We start from the raw sequence: 21,803 nt of genomic DNA on the forward strand, positions 1-21,803 counted from the left end.
ATGGTAGAGTTGTAAGGGACCTCCAGGGTCATCAGGTCCAACCCTCTGCTCAGTGCAGGATTTGTGGAGGCAGCAGACCTCCACCAATCAGATAATGGTGGCCAATTCTAAAGGTAGGCCATCAGTTTTTGAAGTCTGGATGATTCCCTTAAAAAACATATGTGATGCACCCTCTTGAAAAGCATTAAAACAATTTTTAGGTTATATGTTGCCCCAAGAACTTGTGCCCTTCTAAACTGGTTAATCTTTATTTCTTTACAGGCAGAGATTGCCCTCCAAAAATGTCTACTACTACCGGTGCCCTGATCATCGAAAAAACTATGTCATGTCTTTTGCTTTTTGCTTTGACCGAGACGATGATGTTTACCAGTTTGCTTACTGTTACCCATACACATATACCCGCCTGCAGCATTACTTGGAGTACCTCGACAGACTGAACCTGGACTATGTACATAGAGAGCTGCTCGGCTTAAGTGTGGTGAGTCACCGTGGAAAATCAGTACATTTTGGGTGTAATATCGTTATATTTTCCTTTTTGTCTTATAAGTATCGTAATATCAGTTGGTCTTAGAGACGTAGAGATATTGCTGACATATCATGCATGCACGGTCTAGAGACTCCTAGGTGCTATCACAAAATGTTATGGTAGGAAAACCCTGTACGGTACTTCTGTACCAAAAACAAGTGGATGACTGTGAAATACAGGGATAATGGACTTTATAAACATTTTGTTAGGCTGGTTTGCCAGATTTGATCAGAAAGTCTAGTTTGGTCTGAATTAGTTTGAAGCCAACCGTAACGTCAAAAAAACTCCTAAAACTGGTGTATAACACTGTCTAAGGCCTCATTCAGACGAGCATGTTTATGTACGTACATAGATGCACACAAAACCACGTGTCCACGTATGTGCAAAAACATGCGTGAATGAAGCTCCGTGCACCATTGCTTTCAATGGGGCTGCCACTACTGCCAGCGGAGCCATTGAAAGCAATGGGCTGCTGGCAACCCCTGTAGAGGTTTTCAGGGAAGGGCTTTAAATATAAACCCTTCCCTGAAAATCATCCCTAGAATGTGTAAAAAAAAATTGAAAAAATATGTACTCACCTCTTCGCCGCTGTTGGGGCTCAGGCGTGTCTAACGACTTGGCTTCCCTGAATGGCAGCAGCGGCGTACCCATTGAAGGCAATGGGAGAATATCGTGATCCTCTGCCACAGCTGTCACATCTGTGACAGCTGTGGCAGGGGATTTCTTACTCCTCACGGGCAGTCCCCTTGTCATTGAACACAGTGTTCAGTGACAAGGGGACTCCCCGTGGGGAATTTTTACACGCACCACGGACTTATGCGGTGCACGCATGTCCTATGTTTTGCAGGTGCGTGCACACCTGTAAAATACGGACATGTGAACACATCATAGGAAATCACAGGGTTCAAATAGACGCGTGGTTTTGTGAGCACTAGAGATGAGCGAACGCGTTCGTCCGAGCTTGATATTCGTGCGAATATTAGGGTGTTCGGGATGTTCGTTATTCGTAACGAACACCATGCGGTGTTCTGGTTACTTTCACTTCCTTCCCTGAGACGTTTGCGCGCTTTTCTGGCCAATTGAAAGACAGGGAAGGCATTACAACTTCCCCCTGCAACGTTTAAGCCCTATACCACCCCCCTGCTGTGAGTGGCTGGGGAGATCAGGTGTCCGCCTAATATAAAAGTCGGCCCCTCCCGCGGCTCGCCTCAGATGCCTGGTGAGTTAGATGAGGGACAGTGCTGTTTGTACCGGAGCTGCTGTAGGGAAAGAATTGGTAGTTAGTGTAGGCTTCAAGACCCCCAAAGGTCCTTATTAGGGCCAGTAATACCTGTGTGTTGGCTGCTGTTAGCAGTGGCAATTATTTTTTTTTCTCAAAATCGCCTCTGCAGAGCGTTGCACCCGGCATTAGGGACAGAAGTGTTGCATAGGCAGGGAGAGTGTTAGGAGTGAGTGTAGCCTTCAAGAACCTCAACGGTCCTTTCTAGGGCCATATTTAACCGTGTGCAGTACTGTGCTGGCTGCTGTTAGCTGTGCTGCATATTTTTTTTGCTTCTCAAAATCGCCTCTGCAGAGCATTGCACCCTCCATTGATACTGCAGGGAAAGAATTGTATAGGCAGGGCCGCAACACAGTTATTATTCATTGAATATACGCAGTGCGGCCTTTTGCTTGTAAAACAACTGAAAACAATTCTATTTGTCCAGCCTCTGTCCGTCCTAAGGGCTGTGGACACGTGTGAGCTGCGTGAACAACGTTGAAAAATCAGACGCACCCAGCTACGCTTTACTGCTGGCTTCGCCATTTGCTTTCCTTAATTGGGAAAAAAATACCTGCTCTGCCAGAGTTATAATAACTCTGCTACCCTCACGTTCTGTGACACATTAGCAGGGACACAGCACAGTTATTAAACTTCTCATGTTCATTGAATATACGCAGTGCTGCCTTTTGGTTGAAAAAAACTGAAAACAAATCTATTTGTCCAGCCTCTGTCCGTCCTAAGGGCTGTGGACACGTGTGAGCTGCGTGAACAACGTTGAAAAATCAGACGCACCCAGCTACGCTTTACTGCTGGCTTCGCCATTTGCTTTCCTTAATTGGGAAAAAAATACCTGCTCTGCCAGAGTTATAATGACTCTGCTACCCTCACGTTCTGTGACACATTAGCAGGGACACAGCACAGTTATTAAACTTAGATTATTCATTCACTAGAGGCAGTGGGGCCTTTCGTTTTCCAAAAAGGGAAAAAATTATATTTGGCCTGCAGTCTTGCGCCAATTTATTTCCTGCCTGTGAAATCAAATCACTGGTAATACAGCATGCTGAGGGGTAGGGGTAGGCCTAGAGGACGTGGACGCGGCCGAGGACGCGGAGGGCCAAGTCAGGGTGTGGGCACAGGCCGAGCTCCTGATCCCGGTGTGTCGCAGCCGACTGCTGCGCGATTAGGAGAGAGGCACGTTTCTGGCGTCCCCACATTCATCGCCCAATTAATGGGTCCACGCGGGAGACGGTTATTAGAAAATGAGCAGTGTGAGCAGGTCCTGTCCTGGATGGCAGAAAGTGCTTCGAGCAACCTATCGTCAACACGCAGTTCTGCGCCGTCCACTGCTGCAAATCCGAATCCTCTGTCTGCTGCTCCTCCTTCCTCCCAGCCTCCTCACTCCACTACAATGACACCTGCTCAGGAGCGGGAAGACTCCCAGGAACTGTTCTCGGGCCCCTGCTCAGATTGGGCAGCAGCGGTTCCTCTCCCACCAGAGGAGTTTATCGTCACTGATGCCCAACCATTCGAAAGTTCCCGGGGTCCGGGGGAAGAGGCTGGGGACTTCCGCCAACTGTCTCAACAACTTTCTGTGGGTGAGGAGGACGATGACGATCAGGCACAGTTGTCTTGCAGTGAGGTAGTAGTAAGGGCAGTAAGTCCGAGGGAGCAGCGCACAGAGGATTCGGAGGAAGAGCAGCAGGACGATGAGGTGACTGACCCCACCTGGTGTGCAACGCTTACTCAGGAGGACAGGTCTTCAGAGGGGGAGTCAAGGGCATCAGCAGGGCAGGTTGCAAGAGGCAGTGCGGTGGCCAGGGGTAGAGGCAGGGCCAGACCGAATAATCCACCAAGTGTTTCCCAAAGCGCCCCCTCGCGCCATGCCACCCTGCAGAGGCCGAGGTGCTCTAAGGTCTGGCAGTTTTTCACAGAGACGCCTGACGACCGACGAACAGTGGTGTGCAACCTTTGTTGCGCAAAGCTCAGCCGGGGAGCCAACACCAACAGCCTCACCACCACCACCATGCGCAGACATATGATGGCCAAGCACCCCACAAGGTGGGACGAAGGCCGTTCAGCGCCTCCGGTTTGCACCCCTGCCTCTCCCCCTGTGCCCCAACCTGCCACTGAGATGCAACCCCCCTCTCAGGACACAGGCACTACCGCCTCATGGCCTGCACCCACACCCTCATCTCCGCTGTCCTCGGCCCCATCCAGCAGTGTAGTTCAGCGCACCGTCCAGCCGTCGCTTGCGCAAGTGTTCGAGCGCAAGCGCAAGTACGCCGCCACGCATCCGCACGCTCAAACGTTAACCGTCCGCATAGCAAAATTCATCAGCCTTGAGATGCTGCCGTATAGGGTTGTGGAAACTGAGTCCTTCAAAAGTATCATGGAGGCGGCGGCCCCGCGCTACTCAGTTCCCAGTCCCCACTACTTTTCCCGATGTGCCGTCCCAGCCCTGCACGACCACGTCTTCCGCAACATTGTACGCGCCCTCACCAACGCGGTTACTGCCACGGTCCACTTAACTACGGACACGTGGACAAGCACAGGCGGGCAGGGCCACTACATCTCCCTGACGGCACATTGGGTGAATTTAGTGGAGGCTGGGACAGAGTCAGAGCCTGGGACCGCTCACGTCCTACCCACCCCCAGAATTGCGGGCCCCAGCTCGGTGCTGGTATCTGCGGAGGTGTATGCTTCCTCCACTAAAGCACCCTCCTCCTCCTCCTCCTCCTCCTCCTCTGTCTCGCAATCAAGATGTGTTAGCAGCAGCATGTCGCCAGCAGTCGGTGTCGCGCGGTGTGGCAGCACAGCGGTGGGCAAGCGTCAGCAGGCCGTGCTGAAACTACTCAGCTTAGGCGATAAGAGGCACACGGCCCACGAACTGCTGCAGGGTCTGACAAAGCAGACCGACCGCTGGCTTGCGCCGCTGAGCCTCCAACCGGGCATGGTCGTGTGTGACAACGGCCGTAACCTGGTGGCGGCTCTGCAGCTCGGCAGCCTCACGCACGTGCCATGCCTGGCCCACGTCTTTAATTTGGTGGTTCAGCGCTTTCTGAAAAGCTACCCACGCTTGTCAGACCTGCTCGTAAAGGCGCGCCGGCTCTGCGCACATTTCCGCAAGTCCCACACGGACGCTGCCACCCTGCGCACCCTGCAACATCACTTTAAGCTGCCAGTGCACCGACTGCTGTGCGACGTGCCCACACGGTGGAACTCTACGCTCCACATGTTGGCCAGGCTCTATGAACAACGTAGAGCTATAGTCGAATACCAACTCCAACATGGGCGGCGCAGTGGGAGTCAGCCTCCTCAATTCCTTTCAGAAGAGTGGGCCTGGTTGGCAGACATCTGCCATGTCCTTGGTAATTTTGAGGAGTCTACCCAGGTGGTGAGCGGCGATGCTACAATCATTAGCGTCACCATTCCTCTGCTATGCATCTTGAGAAATTCCCTGCAAACCATAAAGGCAGCTGCTTTGCGCTCGGAAACGGGGGCGGGGGAAGACAGTATGCCGCTGGATAGTCAGGGCACCCTCCTGTCTATTTCTCAGCGCGTACAGGAGGAGGAGGAGGAGCATGAGGAGGAGGAGGGGGAAGAGACAGCTTGGCCCGCTGCTGACGGTACACCGGCTGATTGCCTGTCATCCTTTCAGCGTGTATGGCCTGAGGAGGAGGAGGAGGAGGAGGATCCTGAAAGTGATCTTCCTAGTGAAGACAGCCATGTGTTGCGTACTGGTACCCTGGCACACATGGCTGACTTCATGTTAGGATGCCTTTCTCGTGACCCTCGCGTTGCACGCATTCTGGCCACAACGGATTACTGGGTGTACACACTGCTCGACCCACGCTATAAGGAGAACCTGCCCACTCTCATTCCCGAAGAGGAAAGGGGTTCGAGAGTGTTGCTATACCACAGGACCCTTGCGGACAAGCTGATGGTAAAATTCCCATCCGACAGCGCTAGTGGCAGAAGGCGCAGTACCGAGGGCAAGGTAGCAGGGGAGGTGCGGAGATCGAGCAGCATGTACATCCCAGGCAGTGCAACAGTCTTTAAGGGCCTGGCCAGCTTTATGGCTCCCCACCAAGACTGTGTCACCGCTCCCCAGTCAAGGCTGAGTCGGCGGGAGCACTGTAAAAGGATGGTGAGGGAGTACGTGGCCGATCGCACGACCATCCTCGGTGACGCCTCTGCCCCCTACAACTACTGGGTGTCGAAGCTGGACACGTGGCCTGAACTAGCGCTGTATGCCCTGGAGGTGCTTGCTTGTCCTGCGGCTAGCGTCTTGTCGGAGAGGGTGTTTAGTGCGGCTGGGGGAATCATCACAGATAAGCGTAGCCGCTTGTCAACCCACAGTGCCGACAGGCTAACACTCATCAAGATGAACAAAGCCTGGATTTCCCCAGACTTCTGTTCTCCACCAGCGGACAGCAGCGATACGTAAGCAATACGTAGGCTGCACCCGCGGATGGAAGCTACGTTCTCTCTCACCATCCAAAACGGGGACATTTCTGCTTCATCAATCTGTGTCTAATATTCCTCCTCCTCCTCCTGCTCCTCCTCCTGAAACCTCACGTAATCACGCTGAACGGGCAATTTTTCTTAGGGCCACAAGGCTCACTCAAATAATTTTTCTAAACAATTTTTAAAAGTTTCAATGCTCTTAAAAGCGTTGGAACTGTAACTTGAACCAATTTTTCGTTACACTGGGCTGCCTCCAGGCCTAGTTACCACTTAAGCCACATTAACCAAAGCAATTAATGGGTTTCACCTGCCCTCTTGGCTGGCCATGGCCAATTTTTGGGATGTACATTAGTACTGTTGATACAGCAATTTTTGTGGGCCCTCGCCTACAGTGTAATCAAATAAATTTTTAGCCCACCTGCATTAAGCACGACATTACTACCTCAGCTGTGTTGGGCAATGCAATGGGATATTTCTATGTACCGCCGGTGGGTTCCAGGGAGCCACCCATGCTGTAGGTGCACACGGAGTGTAACCTACATGTGTCCACTTGTAAAGAACCCCAGTCTGACTGGGGCATGCAGTGTGGGCCGAAGCCCACCTGTATTACGCACGACATTACTACCTCAGCTGTGTTGGGCAATGCAATGGGATATTTCTATGTACCGCCGGTGGCTTCCTGGCACCCACCCAGGCAGTGGGTCCACAGGGAGTGTAACCTACATGTGTCCACTTCTAAAGAACCCCAGTCAGACTGGGGCATGCAGTGTGGGCCGAAGCCCACCTCTATTACGCACGACATTACTACCTCAGCTGTGTTGGGCAATGCAATGGGATATTTTTGTGTACCGCCGGTGGGTTCCAGGGAGCCACCCATGCTGTCGGTCGACAGGGACTTCACAATAGGGAGTTGTACCTGCCTGTGTCTATGAATTAAAAAGCCCGGTCTAACTGGGGCATGCAGACACCTTGACAGAATGAATAGTGTGTGGCACATAGGTTCCCCATTGCTATGCCCACGTGTGCAGCTCCTGATGGCGGTGGCACAGGATTCTATTTCTCATTGCTTCTGTACAGCATTGTGGGCTATCGCCCCGCCCCTTTTAAAGAGGGTCGCTGCCTAGCCGTGCCAACCCTCTGCAGTGTGTGCCTGCGGTTCCTCCTCATGGCAGACGCACTTATAAATAGACATGAGGGTGGTGTGGCATGAGGGCAGCTGAAGGCTGCGCAGGGACACTTTGGTGTGCGCTGTGGTGGTGGTGGGGGGGTTGGGCAGCATGTAACCCAGGAGAAGTGGCAGTGGAGTGTCATGCAGGCAGTGATTGTGCTTTGTTGGAGGTAGTGTGGTGCTTAGCTAAGGTATGCCATGCTAATGAGGGCTTTTCAGAAGTAAAAGTTGTTAGGAGGGGGGGGGCCCACTCTTGCCGCTATTGTGGCTTAATAGTGGGACCTGTGAACTTGAGATGCAGCCCAACATGTAGCCCCTCGCCTGCCCTATCCGTTGCTGTGTCGTTCCCATCACTTTCTTGAATTGCCCAGATTTTCACACATGAAAACCTTAGCGAGCATCGGCGAAATACAAAAATGTTCTGGTCGCCCATTGACTTCAATGGGGTTCGTTGTTCGAAACGAACCCTCGAACATCGCGGGAAGTTCGTTCCGAATAACGAACACCCGAACATTTTGGTGTTCGCTCATCTCTAGTGAGCACCTATGTATGCACATAAACAAGCTCGTCTGATTGAGACATAAAAGCCCTGTATAAGATTCTCAGGTGTATCTAAGTACTTTTCAGCAGTTTTGAGGAAGCAAAAGTAACTTTAGTGGATTCAGCTGAGACAACCTACCTGAAGTTCAGGTTAGCGCTAGAAATGAGCGAGCACCAAAATGCTCGGGTGCTCGTTGCTCGAGTCGAACTTTTCGCGATGCTCAAGAGCTCGTTTCGAGTAACGAACCCCATTGAGACTCGAGCATTTTTGTATATGACCAATGCTCCGCATAGGTCTCCACCTGTGAAACTCTGGAAAACATCCGAAAGTCATGGAAATACCACAGAAACGGATAGGGAAGGGCAGGGGCAGCATGCAGGGCTGCATTTCAGGCTCCCAGGTCCCACTATTAAGCCACAATAGGGGAAAGAGTCTCCCCCCCCCCTTCCCTAACAATTTTTACTTCAGACAAACCCTCATTAGCAAGGCACACCTTAGCTAAGCACCACACTACCTGCAACCAAGCACAATCACTGCCTGGGGGTCACACCACTGCCTCTTCTCCTGGGTTACATGCTGCCCAACCCCCCGCATGACTCTGCGTCCACAGCGCACACAACAATTTCCCTGCGCAGCCTTCAGCTGCCCTCATGCCACACGCTCGCTTCATAACCACACCACCCTCATGTCTATTTCTAAGTGCGTACTGGATGAGGAGGAACCGGAGGCACACACTGCAGAGGGTTGGCAGGGCCAGGCAGTGACCCTCTTCGAAAGGGGGGGGGGGGGGGCGATAGCCCACAATGCTGTTGAGAATCGATGATAAATTGACGTACGATCATCATTCCAATCCTGTGCCACCTCCGTTGCAAAATTGTCATGAGCCGCAAACGTGGGCATAAAGGGGACTCAGGTGCCAGCCCAGCACTTGTACACATCTCCACAATGCAGCAATACTCTGTGTGGGAAGTACATGAGTGGGCCCAGGGTCAGGCTTGGTCCCAGCCTCTATCTTGTGTGACCCAAGGTGCCACGAGTTACATAGCAATGGGAAATCCATGTGTCCACACACAATTCATACTGCGTAGGTGTTAGATAGCTCAACATCGCAATGGAAAGTCTTTGAGTTCCTTGGACTTGCCTATGCTATCGGTGCACAAAGATGGTATTACACAGGAAGAAATCAGAGCGCCCAAACATGGCAGAGTTTCACCCCACTAAGGGCCTCGGCCTACTTTTCTGCCCAAGTCAGTCAGTGGGTTTGTGTCAGACAGGTAAAACACTGTAATGGGAAGTCTTTGAGCACCCACAGCATAGGCAAGCCCCAGGAACTTAAAGATGGTATTATGGATAAAGAAATCACAGTGCCCGAACATGGCAAAGTTTCACCCCGCTAAGGACCTCGGCCCACACCCTTAGCAATCGTGGGCATAAAATGGACTTTGATGCTAGTACAGCTGTGAACGTCTCATTAATGCAGTAACGCTCTTCTTCTTTGGCCCAAACGAGTTTCTTAGATAACTGTGGAAACACGAGAGAAAATACATGATGCCCAGTGCTGATCCTATGACCCCAAGCAGGAGGAGGAGGTGGCCTTAGAAGGCCAAGAAAAAATGACCAGGACCGCAGTAGCCTGTGTGGGAAGTATGTGAGCAGGCCCTTGGTCAGGCTCGGTCCCAGCAAACACCTTGTATGACCCAAGGTGTCGCGAGTGACATAGCAATGGGAAATCCATGTGCCCACACACTATTTATTCTGTGTAGGTGTTGGATAGCTCAATCGACACCGCAAGGGGAAAGCTATCTGCACTCTGCACCCTACCCAAGTCAGTCAGTGTCTTTGTGCCAGACAGGTAAAACACCGCTATGGGAAGTCTTTGTGCACCCACAGAATAGGAGAGCCAAAGGAACCCAAAGACAGTAATAAACATGAAGAAATGACAGTGCCCAAACATGACAGACTTTCACTTTGCCGAGGACATAGGCCTTTGCACACACCCTCAGCAATCGTGGGCATAGAGCGGACTCCGATGCTAGTACAGCTGTGAACGTCTCAATAATGCAGTAACGCTCCTCTTCCTTGGCCCAAACCAGTGTCTCAGATAACTGTGGTAACATGGGAGAAAATATATGATGCCCAGTGCTGATCCCCTGACCCCAAGTAGGAGGAGGTGGTGGCATTACAAGGCCAAGACACCATGACCAGGACCCGCTATAGTCTGTGTGGGAAGCACGTTAGCGGGCCCAGGGTCAGGCTCGGTCCCAGCCTCCACCTTGTGTGACCAAGGTGCCCTGAGTTACATAGCAATGGGAAATCCATGTGTCCCAATACAGATAGCTCAACACTGTAAGGGGAAGTCTTTGAGTTCCTTGGGCTCGCCTATGCTGTAAGTGCACAAAGATGGTATTACACAGGAAGAAATCAGAGTGCCCTACCATGGGAGAGCTTCACCCTGCCAAGGACCTTGGCCTCGGCCCACAATTCTGGCCTAGTCAGTCACTGTATTATTTGTGCCAGATAGGTAAAACACCGCGATGGGAAGACTTAGTGCACCCATAGTATAGACAGACCCCTGTAATATTCCTGTAGCAAAGGTATAAACAGACCCCAGTAACATTTCTGTAGCACAAGTATAGGCAGACCCCTGTAACATTTCTGTAGCACAAGTATAGGCAGACCCCTGTAACATTTCTGCAGCACAAGTATAGGCAGACCCCTGTAACATTTCTGTACCACATGTATAGGCAGACCCCAGTAACATTTCTGTAGTAAAAGTATAGGCAGCCCCCAGTAGCTTTTCTGTAGTAACAGTATAGACAGACCCCTGTAACATTTCTGTAGCAGCAGTATAGGCAGCTTGCTTTTTAAACCATGGAGTAAGGGCTCTCACACACTTGCGTTTGCGTTTTTTGTTAGCGCGATTGTCAATGGGACTTTCTAATGTTAAAAACACAAGTGCATTGCGTTGCGTTGCGTTTTTAACATTAGAAAGTCCCATTGACAATCGTGTTAACAAAAAACGCAAACGCAAGTGTGTGGGAGCCCTAATAAAAGACTTTTTATTGAAGCTACCGTTTATGCTGCCATACCACTGTTAAGAACCCCTAGATGGAGGCAATGACAAGTCTGAACCGGTCCTGGTATTGCGGGACCATAATATTCATGGCTTGACAAAATCAGATTGATGAGGTCCAGCTCCCAGCATACCCACCAATCAGCTGATTGATAGTGCCATGGCTTTCCTCTTCATTGTTCACTGGGCACATTTTGTAAAAAATGTACCGGGTATTGCAGCTTATTATAACTTAGTTCTTTTTAAGTGACTGGGACGGAGTTGTAATACCAGACACATCTGCTAAATGGCTGGTGCTTGTTTATGATATGGTAGCCTTTCCATGGTACCCTAGCCAAGACAGAATGTCCTCCGCGCCCAACACCCAGAAAGAAGGAAACATTCCATGTCGGCCCCTCCCTAGCCACACCCCTGCTTAAATTCCTACATGTTTGTGTTTCTCTGAGGGGTATTATAGCCTAGTCTGTCTACTTGAAATAGACTGTAAGACACTATAGCACGGTACGAACCCGGTCTTTCCTGCAAACATCAGGCGCGTCTTGCTTTATTATTACAATGCAGACAATGGGTGTTTCATGCTATGTAACAGGATGATACCCATAATGAATGGTGCCGATAACATCGTACATCACTTTGAATTTCAGATGAATATTCTTACAATGATGTTCCCGTGAAATCCCTCTGCATTTTGCTTCCAGACGAAGAGTATTTAAAATGATAAAAGATAATTATATCACATCCCTGTCTGCATCTCGGCTGCTGATTGTGTGGTGACAGGCTCTGTCAAAATGGTAAAAGCAAAGACGGAGCAGTCAGAACATGTGTTACTGTATAAAGAAGACGGAGGCAGACATGCATTCAAATCCCCTACCCTACTTCATTGTCGCAAGTGTCTGCACTGCATTATGGGACTGGGAAAAAAAAGGTTCTCATTGTGATTCCAGACTCACTGCTAGAATCGCTCTGTCTTACCTATATATCCAAATAGCTCTCTTTCTATGACCAAATATCCTGGACAGTTGCTATCAAAATTGCTTTAAAGAGGCTGTACAGGTTCAAAGATTTTTTTTAAAGATGGCTGCAAATGTATTAAAATAATAAAATCAGCCGTACTCACCCTTTTGTTCCCACTGCGGTCCAGCACTGCAGCTCCCACGGTCCTCCTGGTCTTTGGTGGTAGCGTCATCGCTGGTTCTCCTGGCTTCAGCGCTCACATTAGGGGTGCCATTATACCAGGAGTTCGCAACAGTGATGCTGTGACCTCTAACTGTTCGTTGCAACAATCTTTAACTTCTGAATGGGAGAAATGCAGGAAGACCAGAAACAGTCTCAAGCAGTCTGACCAATTGATTTTAATGGGCAATGCCTAATTTCACCTGTGGGGGCACTGCAGGCAAATGCTGTTAGTTTCTGTAATAGATTACAGCTCATTGTTGGGGGTCCCATCCGTGGGGTAAACTGCAATTAGCTTAGTTTCTGTCTAACAAAAAGAGTTAAAACTGCTTTTAACCCTTTGCAATCCAATTTTGAATTTAGGGTTTCCTAGGGGGCTTTTTCTTTCTGCCATTATACAATGGCACCATCTGCTGGCTAGAGCCAGTACTGTGGTATGGGACATGCTGGAGAGGCCCCCGACAACAGAGCGGACAGTAATATACATTAAGAATACCCTGCCGGACGTCTTCCAACATCGGAGCTGTACAGCCTTCAATCAGAATGTCTTCAGACGTCAGACATTGGATAGGAAAGGGTTAACTTCTGAATGGGAGAAATGCAGGAAGACCTGAAACAGTCTCAAGCAGCCCCTTATTTTACTTGCATCATAGATATTGGAACAACATAGTCCTTGTTTCGAATAATAACCTGTATTTTGGTGCACCGGAAGCCCCCTTATCTTCCCTACATCTCTCTGTCTCTGAACAGAGAATTGGTAGTTCCAGACAGGTTTGGGGTACAACAATCAATACTGGTGGCAAGCACCATCTTGCATGCTGAGTTTGGGATCATGAGACCATCCGGTGTTTTTTAATTATGAATAGGGATGCGTTGCTATTCACCTAGCTGCCGACACTTCATGGTCTGCTCCTCCAACTCTCATTGCCCCCAAAACAGCACTCTCACTCCAGAGTGTGCCAACAACCATCATGGCACTTCCTGCCCTTCATCTCTAAGGCTGAACTCCCATATCACAGCATTATCTGCTGTAGGTTACCCATTAGCTCTTGGGGACATCCAGCAATCGTGATCAGTTGCATTTCCCCTTCCTCTGCTAACTGCACAGAACTGCTCATGATCAAAAGAAAAGTGATCAAGAAATTGACCATTTCTGCAAGCAGGCCATAAACGCTCTTAAGTAGACCTGATGATGAAAGCTGAATTTATTTTCTGGGGGGAATCTATGTGTAAGAGAGGTAAGTTGTGCCCCACTCCCTTACTACTGCAGCAGTTCACCCACTCTGTCTAATAGCCATTCTAAGCTTTGCTCCCATTGGTCATGTAATGTAGCCAGGTGGAAGACAGCTGAATGGGTCGCCACAGCTTAAAGACCCCAGCTCTGGCTAGTAATATGGCTGGGGTGGGAAGAAACTGATCGGCGAGGTGAAGTGCCAGAAGACAGGCATTGCGATCTCTGGGTTTAGGAGGCTCTGCCTCTTTCAGTGACGCAGTGCATCACTGCCCCAAAGAACCGCCTCTTGCTAAGAAAATTACATGGTTAAGCCCTGCCCACCAATGAAAGTTGTTGGCGCTGTTGGTGCCATATAAAAGTCAGGTAGTTGCGACACAGAGGTCGAGTGACACAGCAGTGAGGGAAGAGACGCAGCTGCAGTAGTAGTGGTGAAGGCCACTTTGTAGGAGAAGTGGCCATGTCCCCATGCTGGGATGCATCCAGGCAGCTACTGGAGTGACCAAGATTGATGCAAGTCAGGGCCAGGTGCCTGGAGGTCAGAGAGAGAACCAGAGGGCCATGATGACCCAAAAATAATGACTGAACACCACATGGAAGGAAATGGATGCTTTCTTCCCACATGAGTCCCAGAAGAAGCTGACGGTACCAATAACTCGAAAGCTGACCAAGCTGCTAGACACATGAGACCGGTCTCTAATGTGACATTGTAGTGTGCACACTATAAGGACTGTAATATGGGGATTATGATGCAGTGTTTAGAGTTAACTTGAGTTAACAAAAACGCTATGTGAAATATAGTTAGTAAGTGATGACCTCTATAGATGTCATGTGTACAATGTTTTGTACCAGGGATGACAAGGCACTTGGTAGTTACGTTGAATGAGAGTAATGTTTGGTCACTGAGATGTACTGTCGCAACTACGGTGTGTTGAGTCATGATGCTGCAGAACTCCGAAATTACAGTTAGCTGAGTGATGGAGACGGTTAGCTGAGTGATGTTCGAAGTGCCTTGTTGTTCCGATATGGATATGTTATAAGTGTGGAATTCTGGTCAAAAATCCATATCGTTTAAGTAATAATTGCCCTGCTATGGGATGAAGCAAGACGAATCACTAAAGATGTCCATAGGTAGCAGGTCATGGGTTATAGGTTACCTGTGACCCGCTACATATGGACAACTGCTAGGACATTTCTCCAGCATTATTGCTGTACTTGTGGATGAGAAAGAACCGCCGGAGCCGGAGTTCAGGGAACATAGGCAGAGGCAGACATGACCGGGTAACGGGGAGGGAAGGGTAAACAGGCTAGATTTTGCTAGAAGGGGAGGGGGAGTCAGTGAAAGGCTAGGAGGGGGAGGAGACAGTTTGGGTGGGGTAGACTCACTTCGAGCAAGACAGCGAAGAGTCCCGCCCGCCCTGAAAATGTTGGGGGGGGGGCATTTGTCATAGCAGCTTGGAGGGGAGGGGTCCTTGGAGCCAGTAAAAGGGGAGTAGAGGGGTAGCAGGGGCTGGATAGCTTCCTTCCCCTCTTTGATGTGGTTTATTTTAGGACTGTCGCCTCTGGTTCTCGCAGGGCGAGCTCTGCTGAGTTGGTGGGTATGGTTAGCCAAGTTATGGCTAACCGGCCTCTGGGTCCGGTTGAGGCGACCTGGGGCGAGGTGATGAGTGGTGGGCCCCCGAGTCTGTCGACTGGCGGCGGGGGCAAATGGTAGGAAAGTAGTGTCGCCCGAGTCGGAAGTGCGACTGGCGACAGGTACAACTATTTTCCGGCCGTTATTGGTGAGGCGGCAGTTAGTTTTATGGTTAGGGCTCCAGGGATCTCCCTCAGGGTTAGTTCAGAGGGGGTTAAAATTGTTATTAGATGTTAATTCTGTTTGTAAATAAACATGGCTGCTGTGACCATAATTAACCCAAGTTACTGAGTTGGTATTTATTGGAAGGAATGGGTAAAAAGGGGTGGGGGGGAGTCAGGTCACAGTGGCAACGACTCCGTAATACCCCGGTCATGATTCCATCCCTCTTTATGCTGTAGGGCATTTGTATTTTACGTGAATCACCTGCACATCAATGTCTACACGTGGCATATTTTAATTTGTTTCCAATTTACTAGTTTATCATTTCATCTGGCCACAGTGTATACAGTTTATCCCCATAGACAACAGTAACAAAACGCCTATTATAAAAGTACAATTGTAATTGTATTTTCCATAGAAGATACTTTTGCAGAGATGTGTTTGTGAGCTTTTCTTCCATCTTGCTGCCTCCGCCACAATCTAATACAATGACAGGCTCACCCATTTTATTTGTGCTCAATTCCCTTTCTAGTACAGAGCATTAAAGAGACTGTACTAAATAAAACAAGACTATAATTACAAATGTCTTTAAAGAAAAAAAATCTTTGATTATCAGTGAACTATTTCATCCTTTGAAAGGGTTCTATTAAACTGATGTAGTTTCTTACTTGATGTATCTGATCCCAGGGGAAATCAGCTTGCTGTGCAAAGCATTTCATTTGGGTTTTCTGACTTAACTTTCTGCCATATAGTAACAACAACTTGTGTATCAGGGCAGGCTGAACGTCTGCGGCTCTGTCAATAATGCGCTATTATGATGACCTTAGGCCCCTGTATAATCACTATAGCAGGTGCAACCCAATGGGGGGGATTGGGGTGGGGGGTTACCTAATGTGCCTTGGCCATTTATAATACTGAAGTCTTCTTATGTGGTCTCAGGGCCTGCATGCAACTTCTATCTTTGATAGGTTTGCAAAAAAAAAAGTAAGTGAACCCTTTGGAATTACTTGGATTTCTGCAGTGTTTGCTACTAAAATAGGGTCTGAATAATAGCTGACAATTGTAGACAAACACAAACTAATGTTACAAAAACTGTAATATTTTTTATTGAGCACATTGTATAAACATTCACAGTGCAGGGAGAAAAAGTACCGTATATTCCGGCGTATAAGGCGACTGGGCGTATAAGACGACCCCGCAACTGTCGCCTTATACGCCGGGAATACGGTGTCAAAAAAAAAGAAAAAGCAGTACTCACCTCCCCAAGCGTTCTGCGGCGCTGCTGCAGGCTGTCGCTCCCTCCTAGTCCCCGACAGAGCATTGCTTTCTGGATGCGGGGCTTGAAATTCCCGCCTCCAGAAAGCTAATGCTGTGATTGGCTAACTCACGCGGCATCAGCCAAAAACAGCCATTCAATGACATCATTGAATGGCTGTGATTGGCTGACGCCACTTCAGTTAGCCAATCACAGCCATTCAATGATTTCATTGAATGGCTGTGATTGGCTGATGCCGCATGAGTTAGCCAATCACAGCATTAGCTTTCTGGAGGCGGGATTTCAAGCCCCGCATCCAGAAAGCAATGCTCTGTCGGGGACGAGGAGGGAGTGACAGCCTGCAGCAGTGCCGCAGAATGCCGGGGGGAGGCGAGTACTGCTTTTTTTTTTTTGACACCTTTTTTTTTGTATACCCGGTGTATAAGATGACCCCTGACTGCAGAGCACATTTTTCAGGGTTAAAAGGTCGTCTTATACACCGGAATATATGGTAAGTGAACTGTTAAACCTGTAGCAGCAATCACCTCCACCATACATCTTCTTTCAAATAAGATTTGCACAAGGTTAAGGGGGGGATTTTGGAACACTCTTCCCTGCAAATGTTTTGCAGTTGACCAATATTTCTGGTATGCCTTGTGTGCACAGCCCTCTTCAGGTGATGTAACAGTATCTCGATGGGCTTAACATCAGGATTCTGACTTGGCCATTGCAAAATACAAATCCTTTTCTTTTTATTGTTCAATGAGTTTTTATTGGATATAAGCGATACAGTTTCAATACATATGTAACATTTGAAGCATCTTATATTGTAAATTTAGACATCGTATAAGAAGGATAATGATTATCTAACTTAGTATAACATACATGAAATCTATTTGACTATCTATAATTGACTTCCAACATTTTAACTGTTTGGTACTAATGGGAGGGGGGGGGGGCGTTGGGTCAGGTGAGGTAGGTGGGGGAAAGTAAGGGAGGGAAGGGGAGGGTGGAGGGATGGAGGGAGAGGGGTTGGGAAGGGAGGAGTAAGGTTGCTTACTTATTCTATCATCAATATGGTTTCTTCTATCTCTGCATACATTAAATTATAAATTCCTTCAGATCATGCCTAGGTCCGGTCCCACTGTATTTATGATTTCAGGTTGATCATTATCTGGTCTCGGTGGAAGTATGTTATCCAGGGGTCCCATGTCTCTACAAAGCTAGGTAATCTATTTTGTCTAAGAGCGTAGATTTTCTCCATAGTCATGTGATCGGACATCAGTTGGGTTATGGTTGAGATAGTCGGGGTTGTTTGGGATCTCCAATTCCTTGCTATCATAAGTTTAGTTACTAGGAGACCGTGGATTATGAGTTTTCTTAGTCCCTGAGGTATCTTTCCCAAACCCAGCAGTAAGATTGTATTTTCTGGTTTCGGGGGAACTCTAATTCCTGTAATCTTTTTCATAAGATCCAGGAATTCCCTCCAGACTGTTTTGATTTTTGGGCAGCTCCAAAAAATATGGAGTAGTGTGCCTCTCTCTCCACAGTTCCTCCAGCATCTATCCGAGGTTTCTGGAAAAAAGTCCGCCAGTCTCACTGGGGATCTGTACCAGCGTGTAATTAATTTATAATGCACCTCTAGCAGGGGTGCACACATAGAGGCCCTATTCACCCAGCTGTGGGCTTGAGACCATTGCTGTAATGTGAAGGTTGTCCCCGTCTCCCTTTCCCAATTAAGAATATGGGCTTTCTTTTTTAGGTTTTGCCCAGTATTTTTTCCCCGGCAGAAGATGTCGTAGATCTCCCTCAAGGGGATTTTCTGGGAGGAGGGGTTAAAGAGGAGATTGTGTATATATTTAGGTAAGGATGTGGATCCAGAGGCCATAGTTGACCATCTGCTTTTCAAAATCCTTTTCTTTTTCAACCACTTTTTAGTTGATTGGCATGCTTTGGTTTATTGTTGTGTTGCATTACACAGCGTCTCTTTAGCTTGAGGTAATGGACTGCTCCCCCTACATTCCTCTGTGAATTGTTTTGATCCACCTTATGGTGGTTTCACATGGGCGAGAAAATCGTGTGATTTTCGCCTGATGCGAGAGTCAGTAAAAAAATCTGATTATGAAACCAATGATTTTCAATGGTTTCCTTCCCTACTGCGACGTTTTAACTGATGCGATGTTGAAACAAAAAAATAAAAAATTAATTAAAAAAAAATCGCAGCATGCTCTATCTTTCTTCAATGTGCAATTTTTTTTATCTCCCAGGTTTCCTGTGACGTCTCCTTTTTACGCAACAAGTCCTATTGATTCTCGTGTTAAAAAAAAATGTATAATTTTCTCGCACGCTTTTAATATGTGAGGCAGCGATGCGATATAAGATTATTCTAAATAAAAGCATTGCTGACGCTCAAAAATCCCAGGAAAAAGATGCGATTTTTGCCGCGATTTTCTTGCGGCAATATCGCGATCACCTGTGTAAAACTAGCCTAAGAATTCATTATTCCCTCGGTGATCACAAGGGTTCACTTACATTTCTTGCAGCTGTATCTATGCTCCTGACCCAAATATAATAGATTATCTTGAAATCATTTAAGTGATATTCCGGGACATTTAAAATTTTTGTCTATTGATAACTGACAGGTCAGCTTTTCCTGGTGTGATGTGAGAGCTGTTCTCTGTGTGCTGAGCCTAAAGTCTTTCCCCCTGCTGTTCTCCCAGCAAGCGGGCTCACATACACTCTATGGAGAGTTACTACAGCTGCATCTCCCTCCTCTCCCCTTTCTGAAATTTTATAGAAACCTTTCAGACAAGAAAAAGGTGACTACAAGCTAGACAGAGCGTCTGAGCTACTAAAACCAAATCTATGTAAAGGCTGGTTTAGACACAACGATTATCACTCAAATGATGTCTTTTGAGCGATAATCGTTGTGTGCCTTTACAGCGCAAGGTAATTGCTCAAATGCTGAGCGATCACTGTGCGCTCTAAACGGGGTATACAGAAGACAAGCGGGGCTGCTTGTCTTCTGCATCCAGCTGTTATACAGCCGAGCGGGATATGCAGAACACAGCTAGACCGCTGAGTTCTTCATACCCCGCCTGTGTTCAGGGAGTGGGATACAGCTGAAACAATAGTATCAGCTGTATCCCGCTGTGAACTCCTGATAAGGCTGATCATTGTCTTTCAGCATGCTGAAAGACAACGATCAGCGACTGGTTAACGAAAACTGCACGGCTTTTGAGCAAATTTTGAGCGATAATCATTGTGTCTAAATGGGCCTTAAGACATGTACCAACCAACAACATACCTATCATCCCCAGTAGTGATAAGCAAATTTTTTAAAAGTTCAGCTTGGCTGGATAGCCGAACTTTTGCAAAAAGATAGCAAAAATCCAAGGAACTCCAGCTTTGCAGAGCTTCAATATAAAAGCAAATCTTTATTCAAGAACATTTAAAATTGCATATATAAGCTCACACTGATAGGTAGGCCAACATGTTTTTGACTATCTGTCCTTAATCATAGCATTGTAAAAAGTTTGGTTTGGTCCCAATTAGTTCGAAACAAATCAGAAGTTTATAAAAACCACTTAAACTGGTGCATAACACTATCTAAGAACCATAAAAGCCTTGAATAACACTCAGAGTATTACGCAGGGCTTTTATGTCTCTCAGTAGTGTTATACACCAGTATTCAGGTCTAGTGTTGAGCAAACTAAACCACTAGAATCCTTTTTGGTTAGACATTTGCTAAAAGCTTGGTTCAGGTTTGTGCCAAACCGAACTTTTAGCAAAGTTCGACCCGAAACATGATTCTACTGGTTTGGTTCAATCAGCACTAATCCCCATGTTACATCCCCAAATTAACATAATCACAAATGGGAGGGTAGAAAAACTGCTTGTCCATAAGCCAAGAGGGTAAGAGAAGGGGCAACAACACCTAAAATATCCCTTCTAGGGGGACTTACTAATAATGGGGAGGGATGAAGCCAATTTACTATTCACCCTTGGGCTGTACCAATTGAGGATCATAGGATCCTACCAGCCGAGGTAAAGTAAGAGGAAGGGGGGTAGGGGTGGCAGAATACCTGACCATTTAACCCCTTAACAGGGCCCTCACCAGTCCATGAGCACCTGCCTAATTGGTTGGGTGTGATTGAAAAGTACTGGCACTTTGCTCTTCTACTCGAAGAAATCCCTCAACAAATGTGTTCCTTAATTAAAATGTGTATTAATGAACCATAAAGAGAAACATAAGGGCAAATCATCACTTACAAAGGAGGGCAAATTCTCATGATCTTTTCTGAAAAGTACAATCCCAGTAAATTAAAAACATGATGGTGAGGGGGTTAATATCTGCAGCGATGATATTTTACTGACTGGTTTCTGCTTGGTAACAACTCAGCTCAATCATCCATTTAAGGGCCATTACCAGTCAGATTAGGCAGAGCAATGAAGTGCCAAGACAGGACCTGATGGGAATATAAATATGCCCTGTATGATATATGCTGCTGAAAACATACATCATAATTCAGCCTGCGTGTTCCCGGCTTCTCCTTTGCTCGGCTTCTAATTTCTCAAGTCTTCAAACAACATTACGAAGATTAGAGCAATATCAATGTAGACAATACCATGAAGAGAGAGTCTTAATTTGGAGTGTTCGCTACACTAGTAATCTCCAACCGGCAGATTTCCACCTGTTAAAAACTACGACTTCAAGAAAGCCAAAAGAAGGTAAGCCTAGTCTAGCACCGATGACCAGTCTTTGTTGGAAGATGCTCCGATTGATGGATTTTCCCATCTAATGTGGATTCACTCTGTAAATAATCCAACTTGTCACTTGATTTTACTCCAGGTCTCAGGTCTAATTTCGATACAGGGACCCTCTATAGTAGGCCGGCGTCTCTACCATGCTGGCCATTCATCGTAGATGCATTGAAGAAGGGATCTACCTTCTTCACTATACAAATACTGACCCACCTGAATAAAGATATGATTGTCTTCAGACCTTGAAGATCGTCACAATGCTAAACCAGAACTTTGATCTCGAGCAAGTGTGAAACTCATCCCGGAGGCACATTGGGTATAACCAAAGTTCATTTTGCGCCTTTCTCGTTGAGGACATAGAACACACCGACCTTACGCAATATCAGTTGCAACTTCCAGTCTGTTTGATCTCTGCCCTGAATAGAAAAGATTTTTTTCTTTCCGTTTTTTAATCTAAGGGAATTTATAGAGCAATGTCTCCGTTTTCTATGAACAAATCCATGTGAAACATTACATGGTATCAGATTTTAGTATTCAGCAGAAATCTGC

At 47.5% G+C, this 21,803-nt stretch overlaps 1 protein-coding gene across 1 annotated transcript in view; it reads left to right on the plus strand.

Moving 5' to 3' along the window:
- AGBL4 (AGBL carboxypeptidase 4) overlaps nucleotides 1–21,803 on the plus strand; it is a 1,858,614-nt gene that overhangs the window by 961,496 nt on the left and 875,315 nt on the right. The window contains exon 5 of the mRNA XM_066594768.1: nucleotides 262–478. Coding sequence (XP_066450865.1) covers nucleotides 262–478 — 217 coding nt within the window. The remainder of the gene's footprint in view (nucleotides 1–261; nucleotides 479–21,803) is intronic.

The sequence above is a fragment of the Eleutherodactylus coqui genome, chromosome 3, assembly GCF_035609145.1.
Source record: "Eleutherodactylus coqui strain aEleCoq1 chromosome 3, aEleCoq1.hap1, whole genome shotgun sequence".
Lineage (NCBI taxonomy): Eukaryota > Metazoa > Chordata > Amphibia > Anura > Eleutherodactylidae > Eleutherodactylus > Eleutherodactylus coqui.